Source organism: Amblyomma americanum, chromosome 4 (genome assembly GCF_052857255.1).
Source record: "Amblyomma americanum isolate KBUSLIRL-KWMA chromosome 4, ASM5285725v1, whole genome shotgun sequence".
Taxonomy (NCBI): domain Eukaryota; kingdom Metazoa; phylum Arthropoda; class Arachnida; order Ixodida; family Ixodidae; genus Amblyomma; species Amblyomma americanum.
In genome coordinates this window covers 198718674-198742362 of record NC_135500.1, presented here as the reverse complement: position 1 = coordinate 198742362, position 23689 = coordinate 198718674, and the positions used below count along the sequence as shown (strand labels likewise).

Genomic DNA, 23689 nt, shown 5'->3' with positions numbered 1-23689 from the left:
CCCTCTGCTGCACTTCTGCCTCTTTACTCGTGGCCATTTCTGGGCTGTTTTGTGTCGTTCCCCAGCTTCCATTCTTCAAATAGACTCGTTTAATTAACGTTTATTTCGTCAGTGTTGCCTGCGCCATGAGCTAGCCGCCTCGTTTGCATCTTCGTTTCGAATGAAATTAGAAGAAGGTTTAGAGTACTGGGTGCAAAGTTTTGGGCTAACAGCCATGAGAGAGAGAGAAAAAAAAAACGTGTGATATTACCTTAAAGGCGTGATGTTATTCCATGCATACGGATAGCCTATTTTTTTTTTGTAGTTTAAGTAAATTCTTGGCAGTGGGTTTGAGCGCACTGCTTCTTTTTTTTAAAACTTTCTCAATCATTATATTCATTGCTACTTTTGTCATTAAAGAAATAGAAAAGAGGAGGGGTGGGCAAAGTGGATAGAGAAAATACCTTATTTTACGGAAAAAGTTAGGTGCACGACCATGAAATGAGATAATCGACGACAGGTTCCAGAAATTCAGAAACACATTGTTTGACTGACAGTGTTGGTAAGGGCCACTTTCCTAGTATAGCGAAAGCCGTGCTTTCTTTCAGTGTTTATTACGCGCTGCGCTACCGTGGCCGAGATCTTTAAACACGTTTCCAACAGCTCTTGGCACGCTTTTCGAATTTGACAGACGTCCTTATACAGTTGAACCCCGTTATAATGAAGTTGCAGGGGCCCGACAATTACTTCGTTATAGCCGTTGCTTCGTTGTAGCCCGTGTTAACAGATCTTCCAAGGGGAATTATCATTCCTTCTTTATATTCAATGTTTCGTTATAAATCGTTTCGTCACAACGAGGTTCGACTGTATTCTTGACCGCATCGATTCACTATCAAAAGCGAAATTTAAAAGGTGCCTCGGAATTGCTAAAAAATGCGAAAGACGTGGACGCTTGGCGTTCAGCGGTCTAGGAAAGGAAACAGCAATGTTTATTGTAGCTAGGGCGATGTTGAAAGGCCAAGCAGTGACTGTAGATCCTGATCATGATAAAGAAATTACCAGGAGAACAAGAATGAGAATGCATTTGGCAGGCGTCCTCAAGCTATGATCGGCAGCTTACCGATAACATTCAAAGGAAAAGTACACGTAAGTCCAGTATTAAAAAGAACTCGGCGCGAGCACTGAAGCGGTGATTACTCATAAGTATGACCGACGAACGCACTCTTTCCCGTTTTCTAAGTTGTTTTCTTCTGGACCCATAATAACCGTAGGATATTTTAAAGCTTAATGTAGAAGGAACAGCAGCGTACGTTCTTGTGTGGAAACCGGCTGTTCCTTTTTATATTGGAACTAACTGTACATAGCGGTCGCGTACCCCAGTTTGCAACCTGTAGAGTTTGACCTCGTAGGATGACCAGAAGGATTGAAATTAGCCTAAGGAGAGCGGAGCGTTGAGAGGCAGAAAAAAAAGAGCGTGAATCATAGAACACTCTAAACACGAATACGCCTATATATAGGAGTAAAAAAAGGGGAGTAAGCCTTTCCATAAAAGGGAGTGCCCTAAAGGAAAGCTTACACCCTTCTTACTCCATTCTGTTTAGAGTGAACAAACCCCAGTTAGTGACACCCCAACTGGTTGAAATCGCGAAGAGTAAATGGACGTGAGCGGAACGTGTAATGCCGAGGACAGATAAGCGATGGCCTGTCAGGGTGACGGAATGGATTGCAAGGTAATGGGAGGCCGCATAGATGGCATTAGGACAGACCGACACTGGGTTGGCGCAGAACAGGGATACTGGAGAACATGGAAGAGTCGTTTGCCCTGCAAGGGTTCGTAATGCGGCTGATAATGACGACGACGATGGTGGTCGTCGTGAAAGTTGCAGGCGTGCTTCGACCGGACGCGGCGTCGTCGAATGTGTTCACATCTTGGCTGGATATTGCCTCGAGAGCTCCCCAGGTGGAGTCACTGTGGTCGGATGCAACTTGAGTCTGCATTGAAGCTCCGCCCACATTCAGGACCTCCGCACACAATTTATCCGCGATTAAAAATCAACCCGTTTTTAAAGGCTTTCTTGCTTCCTAAACAAGGTAATCATTAGACGAAATTATAAGCTCAGGGATTTTGATGCCTCTGGCTCATTTGATATAGTGAAACATTAAAAAGCTGATTTCGTTTGCTGTTGTGATTGGTCAACGGAGTAATACTGGGCACCGTGGACCATGAACCATTGTTACTGCCTTTTTTTAAAGTTGTGCCCTACTATAGATCTCATGCAGTTCGAAATATCACCATCTTGGCCCAATGTGTGGCTGGCGCGTGACGCGATGGCCGTCCAGAAACAAGGGCGCTACGATCGAGTCGTGATGCATGTGCTTGAGTGGTGTTAATAATAATAATAATAATAATTGGTTTTTGGGGAAAGGAAATGGCGCAGTATCTGTCTCATTTATCGTTGGACACCCGAACCGCGCCGTAAGGGAAGGGATAAAGGATGGAGTGAAAGAAGAAAGGAAGAAAGACGTGCCGCAGTGGAGGGCTCCAGAGTAATTTCGACCACTTGGGGTTCTTTAACGTGCACTGAAATCGCACAGCACACGGACTCCTTAGCGTCCGTGTGCTGTTAGCGGTTGTTTTTTGATGAGGAAAAGGATAACAAAAAAATAGTGCAGCCCGCTGTAACTGCCTAGCTTAGGGTTTGCGGCAGGCTGGAGGGTGAGCGTATAGGAGTGTGCACGAGTAAAGACAGGATCAATCAATAAATATATATGTCAGGAGATGGAGTGTGTTCGCTCAGGGAAAATTAGGAGGTTACGGATTGAGGAGGAGTATTTGTGGTGGCTTATGCTCGCTAGCCTCTGGCAATATATGCGTCGGAATCAAAGCTGCACCTCCCGACTTAGGACAGAGCAGCAAGAAAGGATCGAGCAGAGACAGAATGTGAGGTTACAACTCTTGGGGCTACTTTGCCTCCGGAAAAAGGTAAAAAGCCGTGGCTATTTTACCCTATACCTTCGCGCTGCAACGTTTTCTTCCCAATGGCAGTAAGCAGAACGGATGGAAGACTGGCCCTGCAGTTAGTGCCATTTCGTCTAGATGGAAACGTTAATTCCGGCCGGAGACAGGATTTTTATGGCGTTCTCGGCGTTACGTAGGAAATAATGGAGTTAGGGCCAGATTTTGGAGATGCATGGCTGAATTAATTCGCTCAGAGAGGACAGAAACGGAAAGAAAGGAGCTGAATTTTGTAGCACCACGTAGCCTACGCTCTGCTTTCCAGCGAGTCGAGCTCGTTTCCCCCGAAAAACAATTCGTGCTATCAAATAGCTGAACTTAATAATTGTTTTTTGGGGGGGAGGGAGGAAATGGCGCAGTATCTGTCTCATATATCGTTGGACACCTGAACCGCGCCGTAAGGGAAGGGATATAGGAGGGAGTGAAAGAAGAAAGGAAGAAGAGGTGCCGTAGTGGAGGGCTCCGGAATAATTTCGACCACCTGGGGATCTTTAACGTGCACTGACATCGCACAGCACACGGACGCCTTAGCGTTTTTTTTCCTCCATAAAAACGCAGCCTCCGCGGTCGGGTTCGAACCCGGGAACTCCGGATCAGTAGTCGAGCGCCCTAACCACTGAGCCACCGCGGTGGGTCTGAACTTGTTACGAAATCATTTTCTGGAAGCTGTGCAGCACATGACTCATGGCGGCAGTGTCTTTCTGCGTATAGCTGACACTTTGTTCCCACGGCATGGAAGCTTGAAACATTGGAAGCCTATATAACTGGTCAGAAATATAACTGACTTTGTCATATTGCACGAAAACGGGCCGCGCGAGAAAAATGTGGTAAAGAATTCATACATCGCGAAGCATTTATACGTTGCAAACACCTGGCTTTTCTTTTATGCAAATACTGGCCACCCGCGCGACAAGAAATGTGTTTCAAATTTGTGTACACCCATAGCACTCTCAACTTTGTCCCCTCTTTGTTTCCGCGTGGGCCACTTCCACTTCCACAGCAGGCCTTCCTCTCACCCCCCCCCCCCCCCTTATTTCTTGATCTTTCCTCAGCATTGCTGCTCTTATAGCTCTACGCTCCTTCTCATTAAAAAAAAAAGAAATGAAATCGGCATCCTGCTTAAAGCAGTGCGCGGGAGCGGTTGAAGATGTGGAATTCAGACAAACCCAGACGATCGGCGAGCAATTGCGTGGTCGAGCGCGTAATCTAATCTCTCGGCCCTTCATCTTATCACGCTAGAAGACGAGAGAAGAGGTTGGAAACGTAGTTACTGTCCAGTCGGTCACATCCGTTTTTTTCGCGAAGCTTCACTTGAGATACAATAGACAAATAAATTTGGCGCTGCGGTCTGCTGGAGCCACCAGTGTTGGCACAATGGGGAGTACATGGATCTTAGCAGCAGAGTTGGCTGCAAACGACCTTGTTGCTTCTCATATTAAGCTATGTAGGGCCACTTTGCCGGCATGGCAAACAACTTTAACAATCGCTTACCCTCCGCACAGTGTCATTTACTTGCTGGCAGAGCTTGAAAGAGGACTTTCAGCTTCAGACAGCGAAGAAACCGCACCCATGCATGCGCGCACTGTTCAAAACAAATGCCTAAACATAGCGGCACATGTAGGTCGACAGTTGACTGCCACTGACTAAAGCAGCCAAAAAGAAAATATGTCGTAAGTGGAGCTATTTGTGCCTTAGGTACAGAATGGTAGTAAAAAAGAACTAAGAAAATTCTCGGATTTTGCGCTTGCTGCGTAAATCACGAAATTCGGCGTGGCTGTAGCTTAAACATAGTCATTCTTCCTCCCGTCTATACGTCGTCCGGAAGGTGCTTCGAAGTGCTTGTCGCGTCTTACATCCGCACGTCCGTCTTAGTGACTGCAAAAGTTGTCCGAGGTGGGGGCTGCATGCACTGGGTGGTCACATGATCGCGGGTGAGCACGCGTCCCACCCTTAGACGGCGAAGGTAGCGAGGTTCGTTTGCGTGGCCGCGAACATGCCTCGCGTAGGATCACGAAATCTACTTTTGCAACGTCGCAGGTGCAGCTCTCCCTGTTATAGTGCACGGGGATATCAGGGCACGTGCAATTCTTACTGAGGACGAAATGGGAACAGCCGAGCGGAGAAAAAAAAACAAAACTAGGGGCGGAGCTGGGTATTCGTATTTGGGGCTTGATGTGTAAGGACGTCCGCTTTCCTCTTGTCAACATTCTGATATCTTCATTTTAATATTTTAATAACTGGTTTTAATACTGAGAGCTCGGTACGCACCCGCCACGACGGCTCAGTGGTTAGAGCAGTCGGCTACTGAACCGGAGTACCCGGCATCGAACCCGACCGCGGCGGTTGTGTTTCGATGGAGGCGAAACGCAGAGGCGCCCGTGTGCTGCGTGATGTCAGTGCACGTTAAAGATCCCCAATTATTCCGGAGCCCTCCACTACGGCACCTCTTTTTCTTCCTTTCTTCTCTCAGTCCCTCCTTTATTACTTCCCTTACGGCGCGGTTCAGGTGTCCGCCGAGATGTGAGACAGATACTGCGCCATTTCCTCGTCCCCAAAACCAATTTAGAATCTATTTAGAGCTCGGTACGCATCTTAAAACTGTCGCCTCAAGCTAACCCGGGCCTTCCCACTTGTGAGGGTGTGACAATGCATGAAGAACTCCTGGTGTATGGAGAATGTTTTTGGAGGGAAGCGATTTTTATTTCCAGGAGGAGGAAAATCTCGACGTCACGCTTCGTTCGAAATGTTTACATGATTGGAGCGGAAATTTGCGTGCGCCCGATTACTCTGAAGGTTCCGCTTGCTATTATTTTTAAGCTATCGATTGAAGCCTGACGCCTCGATCGTCTAAAAAAAAAAAAGACATTCCCCCTCACCGGTTTTTTTTTCACCGGTTTATTCCTGGCCGTTACCTACTGTGCAACGCGGCGTAAGGTGCGATCGATGATAGTGCGCTGTGGCACGCGATTGAAAACGTGCATTCCTAGGGGGGGGGGGGGGGGGGCATGATTCTCCGGCTGGGTCTCCTCGTTTGAGGACGATTCGTTCGTCGTCATCCGGGAACCGCGGCAAACGCTTCGCGGGAAAATTGCCAGTTTCCCGCGAAAGTAAATTACTCGCAGCGCGTTCGAACGTGTATAGGAGTGGGGCGCGGCAACCTCGGGGGATTGCGAAGAGGAAAAAAAAAATCGGAATAAGCGAGAACCAAAGGTAATCCGCTAAAAACGCGGCCGTGTATCTTGCGATTTCGTCACACGGACCGGCCGTAGGGGGATAAAGCACATTCGGACGCACGTGTTTCGTATAGCGTTGTGAGAGTTTATATGTGTAGCATATATAGTTAATGGGTGAACGTATGCGTATGCGGTGCCGCGCGGTGTACTGGCTAGACGCGGCCCTCGCCACTCACCTCCGCGTCCTGTATAACGCCCACCCGCCGATATTCGCTCGTTTGTGAGGGCCGTTTGTCCCAGCCACCTGACGCTGGCGCGCCGCTTCTCCTAAATTGGGTCGCTCGTTAGCTGCTCGCGCCGCCTGTCGTCGGGTTCGAGCAGTTAAGCCGTTATTCGTGGGTGTTTAGTATTTCTCTGTCTTTTTTTTCTTTGTTTCGTTTTTGACGCGCTGGGATGAGTGCCGGCCAAGGCGGTAAGCTGCAGAGGCGTGGTTTTGCGGTGAAAAGCTGTCGTCAAGTTCTGGCTGCCTTTTCTTTTTTTTTAAGCGATCGCTGCTTAGATGCCTTCGGAAGCTTCACTTTTCGCGCTTCTGTTCGTTCTTTCTTTTTCTTGTTTTTAACGACCACGGTGCGGGAAGCGTTAAGCCTTGTTTTCAAAGGTCACTCCTAGGGCTCTGATAACTAACTGTGCGAAGAATTTGCCAGGCTTCCGGCGTAAAGGTCGAGTGTCACCTCGAAGCGTCGTATTTGTTTTTGCTTTTTTTCCAACATCCACTATACATGCCTCGTTCTTTCAGGTCACTGCCTTGGTATGCACCTAATCGCGTCGTTTAGCTGGCGAGTTCATTATTCACGCTTATACGGTCAGAAGAATCCCGAGGCTAATGGCAGATCACCTTCGCCGAAACAACGTCATCTTCTGTAAGACATCTGTGCGACTAACGATCGCCCGCGGTTTTCTGTATACTTGTAGGTGTTAAAAAGCCCTTGAACATAGAACTTATCTGTTGTGAATTTGTGTAAACTCCACTATTTCCGGAGCCTCCCGCAGGAATTGCGTTTCAAAAAAGGCGGGCAGGTTGAAAATTGAAAATTGTTTTTTCTTTTTTTTTTGTGGGGGGAGGAAATGGCGAAATATCTGTCTCACATATCGGCGGGCACCTGAACCACGCCGTAAGTGACGGAATAAAGAGGGAGTGAAAGAAGAAAGGAAGACAGAGGTGCCGTAGTGGAGGGCTCCGGAATAATTTCGGCTCTCTGGGGATCTTTAACGTGCGCTGACATCGCACAGCACACGGACGCCTTAGCGTTTTGCCTCCATAAAGACGCAGCCGCCGCGGTCGGGTTTGAACCCGGGAACCCCGGATCAGTAGCCGAGCGGCTATACCACTGAGCCACCGCAGCGGGCACGGCAGGTTGCCCCATCGTTTGTATTAATGTGGCAGCGTTAAGGATCCCGTGTCGCAGAAAAACCAGCGTCGTTAGCGTCGGTGTCGGCGGCCCTGAGCGAAAAAAAATCACGATGGGAACAAGCAATTAATAAAATTCTGGAACAGGTCAAAGAATCAAAAGTATTACAGTCACTGACCAAGTCAAAGTAAAAACAATTTGACGTTTCGGAACCCGTACGGGTTCCTTGTTCACAATGAGGCTAAAATTAAAATGGCAAGTGGTCGAAACTTAAATACGCACAATATGACGTAATGATTCTATGTACACGGGTGGCATCGTCCCTACCTTCCGGTTCATAGTATCAGGCGTCGTTTGGATGAATGATGACTCAAGCAAAAGGCGTGTCGTCAAGTTACGCTCTTTGGATATGATTGTAGCGTTGATGATGATAATGATTAGTTTTTGGGGAAAGGAAATGGCGCAGTATCTGTCTCATATATCGTTGGACACCTGAACCGCTCCGTAAGGGAAGGGATAAAGGAGGGAGTGAGAGAAGAAAGAGGTGCCGTAGTGGAGGGCTCCGGAATAATTTCGACCACCTGGGGATCTTTAACGTGCACTGACATCGCACAGCACACGGGCGCCTTAGCGTTTTTCCTCCATAGAAACGCAGCCGCCGCGGTCAGGTTCGAACCCGGGAACTCCGGATCAGTCGATATTATGCGTTTTCTCGTGCGTGTGTTCGGCAGTCGCATTGGAAGCCACTTTGTGGTTATCAACATCGCGCTGATGCTGTTTCATTCTTCTGGGGAATTGTCCTGTTTCGCCCACATTAACCTGGTTGCAATCACTGCACGGGATTCGGTAGACAACGCCGGGAAAGCGGTTATCTGGGGTCCTTGACTTTCACCAGCATACTTCGAAGTTTGCTGGAAGGCACGTGTCCGATGCGTAGGTTATACTTCGCGAAAATACGGGATAAAGCTTCGCTTATACCACGTACATACGGAATTACAGCAGTGGCGGTGAAAACCTTACGATTGGAAGAGCTCGGTTGCAAGATATGTTTTTGGATCATTTCCACAAAATGGTCGGGACAGCCGCGAGACGAAAACTTTCGGCGTATCATTTTTCTTTGCAGATTCGTGTAGCACGCGTCACCAAAGGCAACACAACGGATCTTTTATGGCAACCGGGTGATTTGAATTATTCTAAGTGCTTTCCTGTGTGCGTTGGTTTCCGGTATACTTTGAAGGAGAGTCCATCGCCCTTGCGTTGTACCAATACGTCGAGGAACGGGAGAATGCCTTGTTGTTCATATTCGACCGTGAACTGTAGTGTCTGCTCGAATGAATTCAATTGTTGCAGTAACCGCGAGACGTCCTCTTTGCGTAGAATGCAAAAGCAATCTACGTTGCGGTAAAAAAGCTTGGGTTGTGGTGTGAATTTACTGAGAACTTCCGTTTCTAATGCTTTCATTACAATATTTGCTGTCGCTACGGAAATGGAGGCGCCCATGGCAGTGCCGTGTGGCTGCGAGTAAAACTTCGAACAATATGTAATATATATATATATATATATATATATATATATATATATATATATATATATATATATATATATATATATATATATATATATATATATATATATATATATATATATATATATATATATAGGGCGTTTGTAGTGGCTCAGTACATCTTTTTAGTAAACTTGAGCATAGTACTCGTAAATTTATAAGCGCTGGCTCTTATGGCCAGTTCCGTTGTCGGATGGGTGACTACGAATCAAAGGTATTTCCGCTGATCGGTTTTTCTGCAAATACTTGAGACAATTTTGAGATATAACTTCAAACAACGTTTGGATGTTTGATGTACTGACCGCCTGTTAGCCTCGGTTAGTCCACTGATTTACTTCAAACTTGCCACAATGAACTTATCGGATTCGTCGCAGTTTCAAAACTTAAAGACACCCATAACCGTTTTCAAGTTCTCCAAGATGCGGTTTTGCCAGTTGCTCTGGCTCGGTGAATGTGTACTAAGTGGAATCTGGAAGAGTTTCTCGCTGACGTACTTGTGTCTGAAGCGCGCGACTGCCGGTGTGGCCGCGACCGCCTTGGTCTGACGGCTGCCTGTCCGTCTCTGGCATAAACGAGGAACGTCTGTTCTAATGCTATTCTGCCTTCACGGTTTCGGTTGCCGGTCCAAATTAGCTGGCATTCATTGAATGGCAGCACCTGACATCATTGTTGCGCGCAATTATTATTTACGAATCTTTACAGGGTTTAGGGTTAATGGGCGCTTAACGTCCCAAAGCGACTCATGCTGTGAGGGACGCCGTAGTGAAGGGCTCCGGAAATTTCGACCACCTGTGGTTCTTTACAGTGCACTGACATCGCACGTTAAAGAACCCCAGGCACGTGGTCAAAATTGCCGGAGTCCTTCACTACGGCGTCCCTCATATCTGAACATATGGTTTAGGATCTCATCCAGCTGTATCTGCTGTTTCAAGTTGCAGCGAATTGCATGGGCGGGCTAATTGGGGAGTTGGTGATTGCATTTCAGTTAATATGAAGATGCCTAAAGGGTTTGCATGATGTCCGCAAATCTATTTCCAGCAACAGCGATCAAAGCTGGAACATCTCGTACACTTCTCGTAGGAGCGCATATATACAGTTGAACCTCGTTATAATGAAGTTGAAGTGGCCCGGCGATTACTTCGTTATGGCCGTAGCTTCGTTACAGCCCGTGTTGACCGCGCTTCCAAGGGGAATCGTCTTCCCTTCGTTATATCCATTATTTCGTTATAAACTGTTTCGTTATAACGAGGTATAGCCGCCACTTTGCTGACGCCCGAAAAACCGTTAAACAGATAGCGAGGTTTCCGGCCGCAGTTTGAAAACAGTTGCCTTTTTCAGAGTATTACCCTCCGCACTTGTATCCAGCTGCTTGAAGAGAAAAGCAACGGCTTTATTTTTTATTATTTTTGATGGGGCAGATTGGGAAGTGCGTCGTTTATCGAGCGGCGAATCTCACAGGCATCTGGCGGCTCAGTGGTTAAGGGCGCTCGGTTATTGAGCCGGAGTTCCCGGGTTCGAACCCGACCGCGGCGGCTGCGTTTCGACGGAGGCGAAACGCAAAGGCGCCCGTGTACTCTGCGATGTCAGTGCACGTTAAAGACTCCCAGGTGGTCGAAATTATTCCGGAACCCTCCACTACGGCAGGTCTTTCTTCCTTTCTTCTTTCACTACCTCCTTTATCCCTTTATATACGGCGAGGTTCAGGTGTCCACCGAGATTTGAGACAGATACTGCGCCATTTCCTTTCCCCAAAAACCGGTTTTCATACGCCCCACCGCGGGGGCTCAGTGGTTAGAGCGCCCGGCTACTGATCCGGAGTTCCCGGGTTCGAGCCCGACCGCGGCGGCTGCGTTTCGATGGAGGCGAAACGCTAAGGCGCGCGTGTACTGTGCGATGTCAGTGCACGTTAAAGATCCCCAGGTGGTCGAAATTATTCCGGAGCCCTCCAATACGGCACCTCTTTCTTCCGGTCTTCATTCACTTCCTCCTTTATCCCTTCCTTCACGGCGCTGTTCAGGTGTCCAACGATATATGAGACAGATACTGCGCCATTTACTTTCCCCAAAACCAATTATTATTATTATTATCATCATTATTATTATTATTATTATTATTATTATTATTATTATTATTATTATTATTATTATTATTATTATTATTATTATTATTATTATTATTATTTTCTGTCCTTGTCGCTTGTGACTGCCGCTTTCTTTGGATTGGTTGCAAATAACGTCTGGCAGCCCTGAGCGGCGCGCGAAGCCCACACACCGCGCGCTGCGCGGTGCGTGAATCATTACGGGGGTGCGTGTCGGCTCCGTATGACCCTTGCTTAATGCGCTCAAACATTAAAGGTCGATAATGGCAAGGGCAAGGCTTTCGGAAGGGGTGGCTAGGGATGCCGTGCACGAGTGTATTTTAACCGCTTGTCCCGTTTCCCTTTATTCATTCTAGCGCTACATCATTAAGCGCACGCGCGCGTATGCCGTTTGGGCATTACTATTCATCGCCCTGGCGGCGCACAGATGAACAAAAGTTGCAGTCATTGTCGACTGCGTTGGATTCTTGAGGGTAAACCTTAAGTTTTGGACGGACTATGTTCTTTGTGTTAGAAGAGTGCTTTTTTTTCGGCTTAGCATTGTTAGCGGTATAGCGCATCAGAATACAGCTAAAACGTGCTTACTAGTAGGCTGGTTAAATATGCAGTAGTTAATTACCGTTAGTCTCCATATTTTTTTTAGAGGAGTGTAGTGTACCGTTAGTAATATCCACGTAAGCATTTTTAGAATTTTGAAAAAACCCGCCGCGGTGGCTCAGTGGTTAGAGCGCTCGGCTACTGATCCGGAGTTTCCGAGCTCGAACCCGACCGTGGCGGCTGCGTTTTTATGGAGGTGAAACGCTAAGGCGCCCGTGTGGTGTGCGATGTCAGTGCACGTTAGAGAACCCCAGGTGGTCGAAATTATTCCGGAGCCCTCCACTGCGGCATCTCTTTCTTCCTTTCTTCTTTCACTCCCTCCTTTATCCCTTCCCTTACGGTGCGGTTCAGGTGTCCAACGATATATGATACAGATACTGCGCCATTTCCTTTCCCCCCCAAAAAAACAATTATTATTATTATTATTATTATTATTATTATTATTATTATTATTATTATTATTATTATTATTATTATTATTATTATTATTAGAATTTCGAAAACACGGTTACCCTCGGCGCTGCGGCTCTACTAATTACGGCTATTTCGACGAGTTATGTGCACTGGAGATCGAAGTTGCTTTGCCTGCAAACTTCTCGAAAGCGCAAGTATTTTGGCGCGTTGTAGGCAAAACTTGTTGGGCCACAGCGCCGAGGCTAACCGAATTTTCGAAATTCTAGAAACTGATATTGATTTTGCCGATAGGCGTGTAGCACACGCCTATCGGCCAAAAAGGAGACTAACAGTATTAGTTAGAAAGTTAACAAGTCAGTATTCGTTAACCAGCCTACAGTTAGCACGTCTTAGCTGTATTTTGATTCGCTACACCGCTAATTACGCTATGCCGGAAAAGCACGCTTATAACTGAAAAAGCCTAGTTTTAAATATCAAGCAGCTGGTGAGGCGGCGTCGGTCACTGACGTCGTTATTACCTCAAGGCCACGTACAGCACTGGCGGGAGGTTTGTATTGCTCTACACTGGTCCTTCCAAACTGTTCGCATACGGCCCCTTGTCATCCAGCCGGCATAAAACGAACTGCAGTTGATTCCGGGGTCTTGTGTTTTGCAGCGACGTACCGGGTGTTTCAGCGAACGCTTTCAAAATTATCAAAAATAGGCTTTTGGGGGCAAAAATATGGCAAAAATATGGCAAAAATAAGGCACCAGTGTGCTGTGCGATGTCAGTGCACGTTAAAGATCCCCAGGTGGTCGAAATTATTCCGGAGCCCTCCACTACGGCACCTCTTTCTTCCTTTCTTCTTTCACTCCCTCCTTATCCCTTCCCTTACGGCGTGGTTCAGGTGTCCGACGATATATGAGACAGATACTGCGCCATTTCCTTTCACCGAAAACCGATTATTATTCATCTTTGTCTGGTTTTCTGGGAAATGGCGCCATTAGTTGGGCGCAGTGTATTTCTGAGAAATCTACTTAACAATTAGGAATGTAACGAAGCCAATGCTCGGGCGGCCAAACGTCTAAGTCCGTTTGCCCAGTGCGCAGCCATCAAGCTAACATAATAAAAAAAATTAAAGGCGATGTACCGCAATACAGAATGAAGGCGTGGACATACCCTGCGCAGCTTCATGCCCTGCTGCGTTATTACGCCCCTGTAAGGTAACCAGAAGGCATAGCCACCTGGCCCGAGCTTCGAAAGTGATTTTCCCGGGAAAGGTCATGGGCAAGAAGTGAGCTACTGAGCGGTCTTCTGGGTCTGCTGAGTTCTCATAAGAAGAGTCCTCTGACCCTGACCCTGCCTGGTAGCAGTCATCCTCTTGCTGCGTGCTCACAGTATACCGTACGCCCTGCTCTGCGCGCCTTAACAGACGCATCGGCTGAGTCGGCACACGTCGTGACATTCCGTTTCACCTTTTTCGCCGCAGGACACACGGACTCATGTGGTCGGAGAGCTCTACGACACAGAGAAGTCATACGTGGAGAGTCTCCAGATTCTGGTCAATGTAAGTAGGCCGCGCCGGCCATGCAGCTCTGATGAGTATCGGCGTGAGCTGCACAAAACACGTGTGTGCTGTGCGCAATTTGGTACGTTTCCTTCTCTGCATTAAGGACAGCGCATTGGTGCCAGCGAATACTCATGTTTCGGGGCGAGTGTGCACGCGTGGGCAGAGAAGAGCAAGTCACGGCGCTTGTACGTTGTCAAAACGGAATATATTGGTTTTGTCAAGGCTTCAGTAATTTAAGCGTTCAGTTTCTGCTTCCTCTGATTGAACCGACCTTTGAGTTCTCTCTTCGGCATTCCATCATCATTATCATCAGCCTGACTACACCCACTGCAGGGCAAAGGCCTCCCCCATGTCTCTCCAATTAACGCTGTCCTTTGCCAGCTGCAGCCACAGTATACCCGCAAACTTCTTCATCTCATCCGCCCACCTAACTTTCTGCCGCCCTCTGCTACGCTTGCCTTCTCATGGATACCGCTCCGTTACCCTTAAGGACCAGGGGTTATCTTACCTTCACATTACATTCCCTGCCATTCCTCTTGATTTCGACTAGGATGCCATTAACCCGCGTTTGTTCCTTACCCACACTGACCGCTTCCGGTCTCGGAATGTTACACCTGTCATTTTTCTTTCCATAGCTCGCTGCGTTGCCCTTAACTTAAGCTAGCATGCCTACTCGCGGATGTAGACAGCGCGAGTAGGCATGCTAGCTTGGCCAGCGTCGCGCGGGAAGTATGAAACAGAAACTATGCAGTACTGCGCACTAAGCCTTCTCTGGTTTTGTCCTTGCGTTCCTTAAATATTTGTAGCAACGCTTTCGGTCGTGCTTGCGCCTTACTGAGCTCGTGGGCCAGCAAATGCCCGCGTGTTTCGTTCTTCCCGCTGTGTTCTGCGGCTGGACGAAGTGGTCGAGAACGAGCCGAACTCTTTCCCGAACCCCCTTGCAGAAGTACATGCGTCCGCTGAAGAGCCCCGACACCGCGGGCACGGTGGACAGCGGCCTGGTGGACGAGATCTTCTACCAGATCCCCGAGATCCTGAGCCACCACGAAGCATTCCTCGAGGTGCTCCGCCAGAGGCTCTCCTGCTGGGACACCCGCCAGAAAGTGGGCGACGTCTTCGTAGAAGCGGTAAGCGCACGAGCCTCCCCCCCACGTTATTTTTCCCGATTGCATAGTTTTCGCAAGTTATCTTGCCCTGGTTAGAGTATGCTGTCATTGTGGCCATCTTAAGTAGTACTCACAAGTATAGGAGACACGCGAAATTTCTTAACTATAATTCGTAGAGCGTAAAATTAATCGCAATAGTACTCTTTCAGAAGCTTTCTCCTCACTCTGATTGGTGTGGGCGAAACGCTGGAGTAGAATACTATTGCAACCGGTGCAGCGTTATTGCGACGGCTCGCGCTGAGCGGCGCCATGACAATGGCGAATGGCATGCGCAGGCAGAAGCGGCGCATTCAAATTGCACGCATTGCGATCTCAGCGTGTTTACTTGTTTACTTTGTGAGTGCTAATAGTTTGTTCGACTGTCTACTGCCTCCTAGTTATAGTTATAGTTAAACAGAATTCCCGTGCGCAGTCTTAGTGCTATGAAAGGCTCGCATATTTATAGGCGGCTCAACGGCACCAACAGTATATCTGCGGCGTTGAAGGAGTGGTGAGGTTGACTGCGCGTTCATATTCCCTGTACGCGCGCCCGTAACGCCATCGTTTATCTCCGGGTAGACAGCGGCTGAATTCTTGCAGTCTCTCTCTCTCTCTTCGTTTTCCTTGTTTTGCTGATTTTTTCCCCATCGCGTCTCTTTCATTTCCTAAATGCAGAAAACGACTTCAAAATGCCCCCGGCTTTGACATTGACATATAAAAGCTTTTCTTTCCTGGTCGATTTAATGCCTGTAGGGGAACAACTCTAATGGCCTCCAAGTCATTCTGCAGCACCGAACAAGCTTTAGGCACTCACTTTAAGCCGTAATCTATAGCCAGTCTAGCTGTCGTTCGCAAAATCAAACGAAAAGAGACGAAAATGCCAGTCGCCAAATAAGATTCCCAACTTCTTGGTGCTTGAGAAGCAGGGAGCGTGCATGGGACCGCCCTCTTACGAAAAAAAAAGAAAAGGAGTGAAAAGGAACGAAGGCTGTGTGAGTGAAGGCAGCATAAACAAAAGAGATCCCCGTAATTCTGTCGCGAAGAGCACTTTACGGCGCGCGCGCAAGCGCCATTGCAGCTGCGTTGCACAATTGGTGGGCTTCACTGCCCGGCGCCGGCGCGCTGCTGGTCGGCCAGAGTCTCCGGCGCCACTTTAACGCCGTCCAGCGAAACAACCCTGCTCGGGTGGCAACCCTCGAGATGCATTCGGTGTAGCGTTGAGCGAGTGCGCCATTTCGTTTTCCTTTCGATTTATGACGGTGGTCGCAAAACATCGGGCCGCGTAGAGGCGTGTGCCAGTGTTGATCAAAGAAAAAAAACAACGGTAATTCGATGTTTGTAGTGGGCCGTTCAGCGCTGTGAGTTGCTGCACAGCCTCGCAGCAGAGTTTTTACTTGATGTACGTTGTGTTCGTGACAGTGTTTTAAACGGCTTAATGATTCCGGCTCAAGACTTTTGTAATGGCAATGATTTCAAATTTTATTATTTTATTTTGTTGGGAAATCTAGTGCGACTAAATGTAAATTCAGTTTTGCTTCTCAAGACAGACCATGTTCCACTGATGTCTTTTGAAGGAATGAAAACAGGCCTTGAAACGTGGTATGGAATATTGCCTTATGGTTGTTTTCACGTCTCATCTTTGCAGTTCACTAAACAACCTGTGATAGACACCTACACTGCATTTATCAACAACTGGAAGTCCGCAAAGGAAGCCATCAAGATGGCAACACAAGCAAAGCCAGCCTTTGCCAAGTTCCTTGAGGTTGGTGGCCTATCTTCAGTTCTGAGGGGAGGCTGCCTGCTCAGAACGTTGAAGGGCAGTGAGCTAGCTTTATATGTTTGTGGCAATAATTACTGGATTTTTAGTGCCTAGCCTCTCTGTAGGCTTTGGGGCACGCTTTATTTGAAGGGCTGTGGATTTTTTCATCTATTCGGGTTTCTTAAACGGGCACTGCAATCTCGGCACAACCGCACCTGGGTTTTAAAACTGTAACCTTGCGTTATGCAGTACAGTGACATTTTGAGCCACCATGGCATCTCATGCATTCTTTTCTATCATCATCATTAGCAGCAGCAGCAGCAGCAGTCAAATCACGTTCAATGCAGGACAAGGGCATCTCCTAACGCTCACCAATAATCCCTGTCCCACCCCAGCTGCTGCTGCCTTATCCCAGCAAAATTCTTAACTACTTCACTCTACCAGAGTTCTGGTCACTGTTGGCTGGAATTTTTGTTTCTACAGCAACGGCTGTTAAGTGCCCATTTCTGGGTTGCGCTTCGGCGTAGCAGTAGTAGTAGTCGGCTTAACTCGGACGGTGGTTACGATGGATGGAGGAGGGTATGGTGAGAGCAGAGGAATGCGTAACCGGAGAGGGGTTGTCTTTGGAACCACCAGGCGAGGTTACTCATTCGTATGGCGAGAGCATACGAATGAGTAACCGGAGGGTGGTTACCATGAAAGGAATGGAATATGGCGAGAGGAGATTAATGCGCAACCAGAGGGTGGTTGCAGTGGAGGGAGGAGGCTATGGTGATTGTGTAAGAAGCCACGACCGGAGGGTGGTTGCTGCAGGAACCACCCGGGAGGTAGTTCCTGTGGAAGGAGGAGGAGGAGAGTTACCATGGGAAGAGCAGGGTATAGCGATAGAGTGCAAGGGATAAGCAACTGGAGGGTGACTGCCATGAGAATCTTCCTAAGAGTGCTTACCGTGGAAGGAGGAGGGAGAGTATCTGTGGCAACTGCTACGAAACACGTCACCCGGGGAGAGGCTCAGTGCCGGTCTGGAGAGGAGTGCTATGGTCGACTCAATGGCAGACTGGAGAGCAGTGTTAGTCGAAGAATGAGTATATGTGAAAAACTAAAAAGATATGATGTAGGTCTCACTTACTCTACCTCAATATATCTTGAAATATAAGTATCTCAATAGCTGTCACTGAATGTCGCGTTATACAGAGGTAACCATCCTGGGAGTTCTTTTCATGCATTGTCGACACCCTTGAAACCTGTTTTTCACTCTGCAGAACACATCAAGGGAGCACAAAGGGAAACTGGCCCTGGATGCCCTTCTCATCATGCCAGTGCAGAGGATACCTCGTTATGAGCTCCTCATTAAGGTGAGTTGTTTGTTATTTTCTTACTACAATTTACTGGCATTGGCATTGCATCCAGCTGAAGGCAGATAGATGATCAGGCACTCAAAACTTAAGCGGTGGGAAGAAAACTAGGATGCAGAAGAACAGTCATGCTTTGATTCGGACCCTCACTCGCTGCCTAAATCTGGTTGGTCTTTGCAGAGTGCCCAACAAGTTAGTTTTTCGAGAAATGTACAGCAAAAGGGGTACTTGGAAAATTTTTGGATGCCTTGTCTAAGCCAGCTTTCTAGTCATGGCATCCAAAGAGTGTGGCATCCAAAGAGTGTGATTTCAGTTGTAAGTGTAGCAATCGTCCTGTCTTCGCCCTTCTACGTCCCGTCAATATGCTACGTTTTCGTTTATAATAAGTGTGAAGTCTCTTACACTTTGCTTCTAGATTATTTACTGTCATAATATGAATATGTTTCCTGCCACATATGCACTTAATACATATATGAAAAAAGATGTTGCTAGTTTTAAGGCATTTAAACCTTTTAAGGCATTGAAGCATTAAGCATGGAGAAAAATAAGCTCTTACACTTTTAGATCTAGAAGTGCTAGTTTTCTCTCAGCTGCCAGAGGAATGCTCAAACTTGAAAAATATGTATATGCAGAGGAGCCCTCTGTGTATGTGTGCTTCTTACATGCTTGTTTTTTTTACACTATGTTATGACCATGGTGCATGAACTAGAGCAGACTTAAGGTCTCAGTCTCATGGCCATCTGATCTGGTTGCCCATGCATTGTGCTGGTCATCTGTGCTGCCCATGTTTCATGATGTGTTCATGCATGGTGTGTGAACAGTGCAGAAGGCCTTTATAGACCTTGTTGCCTACTTGAGACCACTTTGTATTTAAATGAGGACTCACAATCTCCTGTGTGTATTAATAAAATGCCAGGCACAAGAAAAGGCTTTATTAAGAGCTACTAAATAAAGTCTACGAAGGTTTACTCTTTATAAAGTTCACATCAGCAGTTTGGAACTTGGGAACTGTAATGTAAGATAGCAAGCACACCATCAAGCTGCTAGTTACTTTAGCAAACAAGCTCAAGAAAACACATACAAGTGCTTGAACATTTGTTGTCTTTTCTGCACTAGTCCCAGTTTATGTGGCAAATTATGTTGTGGTAAAAAGGAAAGTCATCACGCAAGTATTCTCAAAGTGATGAGTATAGCAGATCATAATACGGACATTGAAGGTATTAATGATTGAAGCAGGAACAGAGTCTGTGTGATAAAGTTTTGTTCCTTCTACGCAGGAGCTGATCAAGCACACACAACATGACCACCCTGACCACCAGTTATTGGTACTGGCACAGAAGGAAGTGCATGAACTAGCCCTCAAAATCAACCGCATGGAGCGTGAGGCCTTTCAGCACGAGCAGATGCAGCAAAGGGTCCGTGACATTGAGCAGCTCATCGAGGGAGTCATTGATGTGAGTCTTTTACCATTTTTATAACTCCATGGATGTTTATCTTCCCTGGTTGCATGACTGGGTTAAAGCTGCAAGGAAAGATCTGTCACTTATAGTTTTCAAAGCAGGTACTATGAACATCCCTGGAGCAAGATTCTTATTCATGCTACTGTGGGCTGGGTGCAATGCAAAATATTATGCTATTTTTATAAGAGACTGCACATGGAGAACAGTGTTACAAATAATGCTGTGATGTTATGACGTTATGCCTTAATTAGCCTGCATAATTAACTGCTGTTTTTTCATGATTTGTTAACAATGCACTACATGCCTAAAATTCCATACATAATTTTGGCCAGTAAAATATGGGCAAGAAAATTTTCTATATATGTGCTTGTCTTATCATCAGCTCTGCTATAGCTTTCTTTACTGTGAGCACACTTATTTATGGTGGATTGTACATGAAGTGCTATACAACATGTCTATTTTGTGGTAGTTTTTGTGTATAGCAGGCTCTGTGAAAAGGTTTGCGCAGTAATTGCTCGTATGTTCTTTCCATAGCTTGTCCAGCCAGACCGGACATTTATTCGTTATGACTTTGTGACAATTCCTGTGAGTACCTTCTCCTGTGCTTTCTTTGTGCTAATTTTGCATTTTGCTTTTGGTGTGTACACATTAAGAACCCCAAGTATTACTGCTATTTACACCACCATTTGACGTATGTTTACAGGGTGGCCTTGGCACAAAAAAAGACAGATGCCTTTTCTTGTTTTCGGACCTCTTGCTAATCACAAGCATCAAGAGAAAAAGTGGGACAATGCGGAAAACATCACCCTCTTCGTGAGCTATCTTCGTCTTTATCTGAAGTGTATCTCTAGTCATTACCATCAGTGTTTAGGCACTGCTGAAGTGTGTGTTTGAAAAAATGGCCACGCGTTTTCTATGTTTTGAGGCGATTGAATAATGATTAGCGTGACTGCCATGACAGCTAAAGCAAGCTACAGCCGGTCCTTGGAGACGAAGGAATAGAATTGTTTTTTTTTAGATGAATTTAGGCCCACTCTTTTTCAGTACAGAAAGACAAAGCTCAAAGTATGTTTGGCCAGTTCTAATTGGTCTTTCTTGCCTCACACAGATCAGCTTGTTAAAGGTCACAGTACTGTTCCGTGCACAGTGAATTAATTAACACATGGTTGTATAAGTGTAGAAAGGTGCTTAAAGGCAACACAACTTGCAAAAATGTTATTGGGTATGGAAAGTCCATTATGTCAACAAATTTTCTGCAATGCAAGGGAGTTTGGTTATGAACTGTGTCATGGAAAATCTTCTATATGTGTCTGCCAGGTCTGATAACTCAGATGAGACTAGAAAGCTTTAACAAACATTACCATTGCTCAAGAGAATGTAAGGATAAAGTGTCAAAGAGAAGGAATTACAACCTCCAAGCCAAGTACAAACATAACACTAAGATAACAACAGTACTAAATGTGCCATTGGGCAGTCAGTGATTAACATGAGCTACTAAAGTTATAGCAGTCATTAACTGTATAAGAGCAGAGATATTCATAACATAAAAAAACACTAGAAAGCTAAAAGAAAGCTGAGCTGTTAACAAAAGTTGGTAGCATAAAACCTTTTTTGTCATGAGTTGAACTACACCTTATTGTGTTTACATAAGTGACCATAAAACTTTTTTATGCTTGTGGTTTTATTGTAAACTATGAGGATATTTTATGCTTACATATTGCTCATCCTTGTAGAAGTGTTAAAAGGGAAATTTGTAGTATATCCATTTTTGCTGCGGTCACTTAAGTGTACCACACTGATTGGAATGAAGTTTTCAAGGTCCTTGTTTGATTATTCTTGTGCAGGAGTTCTCCAGCTGGGTTTGGATTCTCTGTCTTCGACATGAACAAGTACAAACTGCTGCTTAGATTTTCTTTGGATAACCTGGACATCTTAAAACGTAAATTCCTCTTTTTTATTATTTCATTTTTGGGTGGATTAGGACGCTGAAATTTTGGTGAGGTTATGCCCTCCACAGTTCTAAGCAAGCTCCTCTCTTTTGACTACTACATCCCACAAAAAGTACTATCCTGAATTGTGTAATTTTGCTTGTATAATTTCAAGTGTACCTGCACTTGATACATCCATGACCTAAGATATGGTTGAAATTTGTGGCAATGCATTTTAAAAAAAGGAATAGAGATTGTTTTCTCTTGGAATGTTTTTATTGCCTTAAATGTTTGCAGTACATGGGCATTTAGGACCCTCATCATCACATTTGACTCATGATTTTTTAGCTTTACATTGGTCGAAAAGTTAGTAATAATTTTCTTGTGAAGTGGGAAGTGATTTAACAGAAAATATACAAATAAATGAGATATTGAGTTATTGAGATATTTCTCTTCGATGTAAACAGTATCACCATTAAATTTGAAGTAGAGGCTGTGTAGTTTTGATGCATGATCTGTTGTCATCAGTGGCATTGATGAGCATTTAGGTGAAATTATCAGCCTGTATTGTTCTAAGAGTTAAAAGATTAGCTAGGATTCTTATGACCTGAGAGTTAACTGTGTAGGAAATTGGGGTATATAGATGGCTTGTTTGGCTCGGTTACCATTGAAGAGAAAATCAATTTTCAGCTGCTGATGTGGGACTCAAAAAGGCAATACGAGAAGCTGAAAACTTGGAAGAAGACATGTCCCTTATAACACAGATATCTGAACTTGCCTCTCGGCTGAACTGCCCTCATCAGGTGAGAGTAAAGTTTGCAAGTTCATATACACATATAGATTCATCTAGAAGCGTACAAAATTGTCTATTGTTAGAAATGGGTCGCTGAAATGTATAGAATTCTCATTTACATGGCATTCTTGGCTTATCAGTGAGTTTGAGGTTAGGTAGAAAGGTGCTTCAAATAAAACAGTAGCTATGTTGGCTGTGGTGCACATAAAGCTACTTTAGCTCTCTTCATACTTAAGATGTAAGCCCAGTATTCTCGAACTTTTGCTTTGAGTTGCTTTTAAGTACACTCAACAAAGTATTGCCGCATAGATTTGATATAAAAAATTAGACATTTAACTTTTTGAATATTGGATTTCAATAAAAATTATGAGGCAGTGGGATAGCATAACAATATACACTTGCTCAAAAATGCGAGAAGTGGCCGTTCATTCCAGCACGCTCGCAGACACTAACTGGACATTTTTATGCTTGTGTTAATAGGAAACGTATGACATATTATGTAACATTTATTATGTAACATTATGTAACATTGATTATGTAACATCATGTAACACTTGTGATATATTATGTATTATATAACATAACTAGTAAAAAGTGGACAAAGGTATCGATACAAACTCAATCTCCTAGTGCAAGTGCTGCACATAGTAGAGCATAGGCTTTTGCCATTTTTGAATTTCAAAGCATCTTGCTTGTTTTTGCAAGCTGGTCTGGGATGCGTGGAAATAACGGTTGTAAAACATATATCCTTAGAAATTGCTTTCCCAAAGTCAGCTTTATGCATTTTTTTTTCTACTGTGTCATTTCTGTCATAAACTTGTGTCCTCAGCATAGTTTACTATGCACTCTTTATGATTGCACTGTGAGGAACCCACAGAGAAAGGAGACAGTCTAGATCATTCCTACATATAGCAGTTTCCTACAAGATCTGCAACTTAATAGCCAGGTTTTCGCAAACAAAGGACACTTTTCTTAACTAAAACAATTTTTTGCAGGAGAAAAATATTTTCATTTTTGAATTCAGGATATCAAAATATACAAGTAATGCCAGTTTGGTGCAAAACTGTTTATAAATAAAGAAAATAATTTCGAGATTAGTATTCCAAATAATCTAAATAAATGCCACAAGTGCTTGTTACTTTATTTTTGCATTATACTCATGTCACCTAGATGCATGACTCACGAGATGATAACTTTCACATATCCACAGTCGTAATGCAGTATAGTGCCAAGATTATTTAACTGTAAAAAAAAACACACTAGTTCCTCAGAACTCCAGCTGGTGCTGACTTTCATACCGTGCTTGAAGGTGTATCTGCATTTCAGAGTTGTAAAGTGGAAAGCAATGCACACATGAGGCCGATGAATGAGCCTTTCCATTTGTGTTCTTGCTGTGTTGGTGATATTTCATTAATATAGCTAAGGCCCCTAATTTCCTGCGGTGGAAAG

The 23689-nt window shown here is 45.4% G+C and overlaps 1 protein-coding gene across 2 annotated transcripts in view; it reads left to right on the top strand.

Annotated features, from left to right (window-relative positions):
• LOC144129012 (rho guanine nucleotide exchange factor 17) overlaps window positions 1-23689 on the top strand; it is a 149672-nt gene that overhangs the window by 106885 nt on the left and 19098 nt on the right. For both annotated transcript variants that reach the window (XM_077662877.1, XM_077662876.1), the window contains exons 4-12: window positions 13720-13797; window positions 14745-14927; window positions 16591-16707; window positions 17967-18059; window positions 19337-19513; window positions 20054-20104; window positions 20223-20332; window positions 21364-21458; window positions 22138-22250. In XM_077662877.1, coding sequence (XP_077519003.1) covers window positions 13720-13797; window positions 14745-14927; window positions 16591-16707; window positions 17967-18059; window positions 19337-19513; window positions 20054-20104; window positions 20223-20332; window positions 21364-21458; window positions 22138-22250 — 1017 coding nt within the window. The remainder of the gene's footprint in view (window positions 1-13719; window positions 13798-14744; window positions 14928-16590; window positions 16708-17966; window positions 18060-19336; window positions 19514-20053; window positions 20105-20222; window positions 20333-21363; window positions 21459-22137; window positions 22251-23689) is intronic.